The sequence below is a fragment of the Octodon degus genome, unplaced genomic scaffold (assembly GCF_000260255.1).
Source record: "Octodon degus isolate 3935 unplaced genomic scaffold, OctDeg1.0 scaffold00026, whole genome shotgun sequence".
NCBI classification, from domain to species: Eukaryota; Metazoa; Chordata; class Mammalia; order Rodentia; family Octodontidae; genus Octodon; species Octodon degus.
This window is the reverse complement of record NW_004524602.1, coordinates 10654379-10662406: the sequence shown is the minus strand read 5'-3', so window position 1 is coordinate 10662406 and position 8028 is coordinate 10654379. Positions and strand designations below refer to the sequence as shown.

General features: G+C 41.7%; 1 protein-coding gene across 2 annotated transcripts in view; it reads right to left on the bottom strand.

Annotated features, from left to right (window-relative positions):
* Dpp8 (dipeptidyl peptidase 8) overlaps positions 1-8028 on the bottom strand; it is a 106319-nt gene that overhangs the window by 2954 nt on the left and 95337 nt on the right. The window contains exons 16-20 of one of the 2 annotated variants that reach the window (XM_004628809.3): positions 7823-7968; positions 5716-5862; positions 4244-4396; positions 1397-1539; positions 861-972 (exon numbers count right to left, since the gene is read on the bottom strand). In XM_004628809.3, coding sequence (XP_004628866.1) covers positions 861-972; positions 1397-1539; positions 4244-4396; positions 5716-5862; positions 7823-7968 — 701 coding nt within the window. Of the gene's footprint in view, positions 1-860; positions 973-1396; positions 1540-4243; positions 4397-5027; positions 5169-5715; positions 5863-7822; positions 7969-8028 lie in introns of those variants that run through there. The other variant, XM_023712701.1, reaches the window with a different exon arrangement.

Below are 8028 nucleotides of genomic sequence, written 5' to 3'. Positions count from 1 at the left end.
TTGGGGCCAGGGAGATGGCTCAGTAGAATAAGCACTTTCCTGGCAAGCGCAAGGGCCTGTGTTCAATCCCCGGTTCCGCAAAAAAAAAAAAAAAAAAGAAAAGAAAATTGTTGCTACGGACAAACAGCTCAGTTTAACTCAACAGAAATGTCAACTGAATACAAAAAGGCAAATGTAGTAAGTTTTTCACTTCTCATGAGTACATAATCTTTTTAAGTAATCTCTCTATCTCTGAGAAAGGGAACCATGGAAGAGGGTAACTTTGCTTTCTGTGCCAATGGCAATGTAACAGAAAATTAAAGGCCATGTAATCGAGTTTTTTTTTTTTTTAATTTTTTAAACATTTCTTTATTTACTGTGTGTGTGTATGTGTGTGTGTGTGTGTGGCCAGCTCAGCCCACCAGGGGGCGGGGCTGGCTGGCCTGTGGTGCTGGGGGATTGAACCGCAGTCCCTGTGCTTTGCCAAGCTTGTTCCAAGTAGGTGCTTTAGACCATTGAGCCATCTCACCAGCCCCCCATGTAATCGAGTTTTAAAATCTTTTTAGAACATTTAAGTCAAATGTATTTCCATCCCTTCCAGGAGAAGGAAGAAAAGCTGAGGACAGAAAGGGAGAGAACTGCCTCCAGCACCACCACGCCCCTGCACAGCCCCACGCAGACCAGCATGCAGCGCCACAGGCCGACTCCAGCCTGGCTTAGCGGGTCTGAACTTTATCCCACTTCCATAGGCACTCTCATAGCTATGCCTATAACCTTAGTTCTCCTACTCGAGGAATCTGCTCCATTCTCTACTTTATTAGATTCCAAGTAGTCAATCACGAGTCACTGTTGCATTCAATCTGAACACACAGGTAACTCACCTGTAGATCGTATGGCTTTCCTGCCCTCACTAAAAAACTCAGTAATATACTGGTGTGTGCAAAATGGACATTCTCATCCAAGAACCCATGTAAGAGTAGTAAACGATTTGGTCTGGAGAAATAAAAACATCAGAGGATTAGGTAAAATATTACAGTCTTAAGGGAAACCATTTTTTTACACTAATTACACTTAATGATACTAACTTCTTAAAGTATAGAATTAAAACAAGGATTCAATATTCACAATATTAAATTTGAAATATACTGACCCCACACCATACAATCAAAAATGAAAAAGATTATTTGATTTCTTATTAAAATATTAGAATACATCAGTAATTATAGTGTGCTTCTAGAAAAAGCACTTATAAAAACAAAACAAAAAAAAACAGTATGCTCTTCAATTCAGCTTTGACAAATAGCCATTCCATTCTAGTAGTCTATAAAACATTAAATCTTTTGTATTTGCATTTTTGTTACAACTTTTTGAAATACAATTTATAATTGATAACCTTAATTTTTAAGCTTGAACTTACTCAGAGGGGAACTTTTCTGCTTGCATGGCCACAGATCCTAGGTAATAGCCCTGCTCATTCTGGTCAGGGTGACCCATGTAACGTTCCGTGTATCCTGTATCATAGAAGATCCACAGAGTGACTGGGGCTCCGGCAATAGCAACCTGCACAAGACAACATTTACCAGGCAGCTGTTCCAGAAGAGGAGCTAGCAAGAACTTAGAACTCACATTCACAAGTTAAAATTATCCTCAGGCTCAGCGCCACTATCGGGCATACGTGGTCTCGGGAGACAGAGAGCTCAGCAAGCTGCCAACGTCGCACATTCGATACTTTGTGAGTCAGTGAGTTTCATGTTCCCCAGGAGTGCCACACACCAAAGTCTTAGCCTGGGCCAACCGAAATATAAGCCGTGTGTCCCATGATTAAAAGGGGAGAATGACCTAGAGAATACAAATGCCTTACAAATACTTCAGTGTAACCTCATCCACGCTACTAGAAGGAAAAAGCGTAACTGTCTACTTTTTTTAAAATTTTTATTTATTTAATTGTGTGTGTGTGTGTGTGTGTGTGTGTGGCCAGCTCAGCCACCAGGGGGCGGGGCTGGCTGGCATGTGGTGCTGGGGAGTTGAACCGCAGTCCCTGTGTTTTGCTTAGCTTAGCTTGTTCTAAGTAGGTGCTTCAGACCACTGAGCCATCTCACCAGCCCTGTCAACTTATTATAGGAAAAACAGCTATTTTTTTAAAAAAAGATTTGGTAGGCCGGGGAGATGGCTCAGTAGAATAAGCGCTTGCCTGGCAAGCTCAAGAGCCTGAGTTCAATCCCCGGTTCCGCAAAAAAAAAAAAAAAAAAAGATTTGGTTAGTAGTACAGATTTGTTTTTTTGATGGTTCTGAGGATTGAACCTAAAGCCTTCTCACTGAACTATATCCTCACCCCTCTTCTTCTCTTTTTTATTTTGAGACACGATCTCACTACATTGCCTTGGCTGGGCTTAAAATTTATAATCTGCCTCAGCTTCCTGGAGTGCACTAGAATTAAAGGCATATATTACCATGTTCCATGGTAGTACAAAATTAACTGATTTTTTTTTTTTTTTGCGGTACCAGGGATCAAACTCAGAACCTTGCACTTGCCAGGCAGGCACTTATGGCTCTGAGCTATATCCCCGGCCCTTTTTTTTTTTTTTTTTTTTATTTTTTTTATTTTGTGTGTGTGTGTGTGTGTGTGTGTGGCCAGCTCAGCCCACCAGGGGGCGGGGCTGGCTGGCATGTGGTGCTGGGGATTGAACCGTGGTCCCTGTGCTTTTGTTTAGCTTAGTTGTTCTAAGTAGGTGCTTTAGACCACTGAGCCATCTCACCAGCCCCACCTTTTTTTTTTTTGAGACAGGGTCTTGCTATGTACCCCAGGCTGGCCTTGAACTCATAGCAATCCTCCTGCCTCAGCTTCCTGTGTGCTGGGATTATAGCTGTGTGCCACCACACTCAGCAGTAGTACAGGATTTAAAACAATGAATTAACTCTATTTAAGTACTGAAAATTTACTTCTTAATCTTAAGGCTCAAAAACAATTTTATGTTTAAATTATGAAAGAACAAAAACAATTTCATTTTCATTATTATTATTATTATTATTATTGTCTTTTTGAGACAGGGTCTTATTATGCAATTCAGGCTGGCTTTGAGCTCACTTTGGAGCCTAGGCTGGTCTCGGACTTGCAAAAGTCTGCCTCAGCCTCCTAAGTGCTGGGATTATAGGTGTGCACCCCCACACCCAGCATCATTTTTGTTCTTGTTTTTGTATTTTAGGGAAGGGTCTACAGGGTGTTCAGGTTCTCACTACTAGATCTGACTCATAATGATCTGCCCGTTTACAGCCTCCCAAGAGCTGCGATTCCAGGCACAGGTTACCACACCCAGTCTCAATTGATGTCTCAGTGCGCCCCAAGGGCAGGGCCCTGCATGGCAGGCCCAGGGATCAAGCCCCTGGACCCTGCATCTGCTTGCAGGTGCTTTAATCCACTGAGCTATTTGGCTGGCCCATCATTTTTATTCTTTTTTTTAAGTACAATATTCAATTTACTATTTCTTCTTTAATAGAGTTTTCTTCAGTCCATTAAAACCCAGCTCCCCTTATGTGGGCTTTGGTGGAGGAAGAGGGGCAGCACCAGCAGGTCTCAACCGGTGTGCCAAGTGTTATGACTGGCTGCTGAGGATAGTGTGTCATGTGGCTGAGATCCTTGCCTGAAGACTTGCAGTCCAACAATTAAGTAATTATAATCCATCACACATATGTGTGTTTTATTTTTTTATTTTATTTATTTTTTGGCGGAACCGGGGATCGAACTCAAGGGCCTTGTGCTTGCCAGGCAAGCACTTATCCTACTGAGCCATCTCCCTGGCCCGCGTGTGTTTTATAATCACAACTCTACCAGTCATAGGCTGTCTAAAAATGACCCAAAAATGGTCCATTAAGTTGACAAGTGTTTAAAAAAATTATGCCAGGGGCCAGGGAGATGGCTCAGTAGAATAAGCGCTTGCCTGGCAAGCACAGGGCCTAAGATCAATCCCTGGTTCTACAAAAAAAAAAAAAAAATTATGCCAGCACTTGAGATACCTATTTCATATGGCTATTAAACATAACCCTAACATAACACAATTTAACTAATTCTGTAAATATTCAGAAGATTTTTGCACAACTTTTTAAAAATTAATTTTATTGAAAAACAAATAGCAATGAGACAGTTTCAAAACTGATTAATATGACAGTTTCAGTAATTAATACATTGCATATTGTCTTTGTAGTGGTTATTCATAGTATGCATGACTACCGTTATTTACAAAGTTGAGTAAAACAGGAAGGCACATACCCTGAAGATGTCAGACCTCTGCATTAACGCCATCAGGGAGAGGTAGCCCCCATATGACCAGCCGTGGATGCCCACCCGATCCAAGTCGATGAAGTCATACCTCGAGGCTAGATACTGGAGCCCTTCCACTTGATCGTCAATTTCTATCTGACCCTGTCAAAGAAGAACACTTTACTGATTTTGAGGCACACACAAGTCTCATTGTAAGAGTGCTTTTAAAGTTAAGTTGATGTGTTATCACTAAAAATACCCGAAGGTTTTTTAAAGGTTAAAATTCATTAACAACTAATATTCTGTTGCCCTCCGCCCCAAGAAATTAAAAAAAAAAAAATCTACTCAGAGATGGGGGCTTCTACTGTGAGCCTTCCTACAATTTAGCCATCACTTAGTCCTGAAGTCTTTTCCTTACTCTTGGGTGTTTCCCATTTCCATTTGTTCTGTCGTCTGCTCAGAGACCAGCATCTTCCTTGTAACAAGCCTTCCCTATACCCAAGGGCAAAAAATTAGCACCCTTAAGAGACTGCTTAGTTGTACTTAATGCAGTAAAGCAGAGGGAAATCACCTGCGGTCCTAATTCCTGCTTCCCATGATACCTCTCAAAGGAACTAAACATGCTCTTTTCAGAGCCCTGATAAGTCTTTATTCCTACTGTTGCCACCTATCTACACACTTGGCCTGCCAGTGCGTACAATCTCACTTCACTGAGCCAAAACCAAAAATTAAAACAAAAAAACTTACATGAGAATACAACATAAGGTCAAAGAATTGGCTGTGGGAGAAAATCCCCATGTCTTACTCAGCATGTCCAATACACTGGCAAACACAGTAACTGCTTTACTGTGCAAAAGGCACATCGGATTGTCATCACTTCCCACAGCAGCAGAAAGCACATGGGGCATCTCTAAAAGGTAGCATTTAAAGCTTCCTGTAGAGAGAAAGAGGCTTGTCACAAGGAAGGCACTAACCAGTCGGTTTCCCTCTTCACAGAGAACAGAACAAATCTCAGTTACTCAACAGTACACAGGATGCCAAAAGCTGAATGGTGCTGCCTCCTGGCTGCTAAATGGAAGGGGCTCTCCCTCAGCACCCCAATGTTACAGAATGGCAGACGCCAGCTAGCCTAGGGCACATCAGATTGCACCTTCTCCCCATCCCACAGTGACACGCATGCATGCACCCACACGTGCTCACAGGCCCTAGGGCTTTCTCTGGATTTCTTTTTTTTTTATTATTTTTATTATTTATTTATTTATTTATTTTGTGTGTGGCCAGTTCAGCCCACCAGGGGGCGGGGCTGGCTGGCATGTGGTGCTGGGGGATTGAACCATGGTCCCTGTGCTTTGTTTAGCTTAGCTTGTTCTAAGTAGGTGCTTTAGACCACTGAGCCATCTCACCAGCCCTTTCTCTGGATTTCATATCAAACAACAAACCAGAAAGTGTAAATGTCTTTAAAGTGTTTTATGTTCACACACCATTTTGTATTTAAAGGCGCCTTCAAATTTTAGCCCTCGGTGACAGGATCCCCTGTTGTCTATCACCACAACCACATAACCCAGAGAGGCTAGGGTATTCAAGCGGAAATACTTGACTCCTTTAAACCGGTTATTCACCAATTGAACCTGCAGAAGAAATAACAAGTTAGGGAAATGTATCATATGGGAGCATACAATCCACAAGATGGGGCACTGCAAAAAGAAGAAAACTTAAAATTTTAATATTTTTGTCTTTAAATGTGATTTTAAAAAAATACCTGGGCTCAAAACCAGGAGCACTGGATCTATAGCTGAGCTACATTCTGCAGCCTTTTTTCACTTCAGAGAGCATCTCGGTAAGTTGCCCGTCTGGGCTTAAACTTGCTATCCTCCTACCTCAGCCTGCAGAATAGCGGGGATTACAGGTGTGTGCTGTTATGCCCACCATGAACCATACTCAATGATAGTAATTTAATACTTGATCATCATCCTTGAGATTTCACAGCTTATGTAGTTATGTTACTTTTTATATTTTGGACAACTTGGCGTTTTGATACATTTTCGGACACCACTGAGTCCAAGACTTGCACTATGAAACATTGCAATTACATTCTAATTTCCTTAAGGCCTTGTGCAAGATACAGCGGTACCTCAGTTCACACATGTTTTGGGGTATTTTTTGGGTACCAAATCAAACTCAAGACCTCATGCCTTACCACTGAGCTCCCATGAATGCTTTTGTCTATGAATAATCTGGTTCATACGGGCCAGGGAGATGGAACAAGCGCTTCCCTGGCAAGCGCAGGGGCCTGAGTTCAATCCCCGGTTCCTTAAAAAAAAAAAAAAAAAAAAAAAAAAAATCTGGTTCACAAATAGATGTATTGGGCAAAATTTTGTTTATGGATGCTGCATCAGGTGATGAACACAACTGAGGCCATCTCTCTCACATGAACACAAACATGGTCCTCTTTCCAGAGGCATGGAACAAATTAAGTTCCGAACAGAGGTACTACTTATTGTATTTTTCTACAGGTTGTCACTGCGTAGACTGGACTCGGAGCGATCCTCCTGTTTTCAGTCCCCCAAGAGCTGGGATTACAGGCGTGCGCCACCATGCTCAGTCTCAATCACCATCTCAGAGTGCCCTGGGGACGGGGCCAGCACGGCAGGCCAGGCATCAAACCCCAGCTGCAGTGTCCGCCTAAGGAGGTGCTTTAATCCACTGAGCTATTTGGCGAGGTACTACTGTATATGGCTATGAGTAAACATTTAAAAAATTAGCCAATTTATCTCCCAAAGTACTTTACTTCTTTATCGAGCACCATTTACTTAATATGCACATACTAATATTTAATCCAGAAAATGGAAACTCAATGTGTAAACTTCTGGGGGTTCTAAGGAGCTATCACTAGCTGATAGAAGTACTTTAGTTTGCTTGAGAGACCAGCCATAGAATGGAAGGGCAGGAATTCACTAGACTACCAGAGCTTTCTGTTTTTTGGTTTTTTTTTTTTTGCAGAAACGGTGATTGAACTCAGGCCCTTGTGCTTGCCAGGGAAGCGCTTATTCCACTGAGCCATCTCCCAGGCCCTAGAGCTTTCTGAAAATATAAGACTATTTTTATTTACCAAGACATTTAATTATTCATTTTCAAATTCCAAACAAATTTCTGTACATAGGAATATATTTACCCAATGACATGAATATTCCATTTCCCCAACAGTTGTATTGTCATTATAAAGAAACTCAGAAATTACTAGATCTAGTACTCAGCCATTTGAATTTAACCACCCAGCTTTGTGAACTTCATAACTGCATAATTACAAAAGATGAGAAATAGGAAAAGCACAGCACTGCTTAAAATTCTTTTTTTAAAAGACAAGAGTCACTTTGCAGGGAGGTGGGCCCTGAATTCACTATGCAGCCCATGATGGCCTTGAACTTGGGGTGATGCCCCAGCTGCACGCTTCCACATGCTGGGGTCACAGGTGTGCGCCACCACACACTGGTTTCAAATTCATGTACTGAATAACTGACCAGACCATTTAAAAAACAAATCACCCAGAAGTATTTATATATGTACATTTATATGTATTTATAGACACACCTGAGGACCTCCATATATGAAGAGCACAGTGGGGTATTTCTTTCCAGGTTGTAGATCATGAGGTTTATACAGCATCCCATACAATGTAAATCCAGTAGTACTTTCAAAAGAGAAAATTTCTGGGGGAGTATAGTCAGGAAGAGGACCTGTGGGTGGCAACACAGAATCTGTAAATATTCTCATGGAGCCCTGTAATCTGAGAGCAA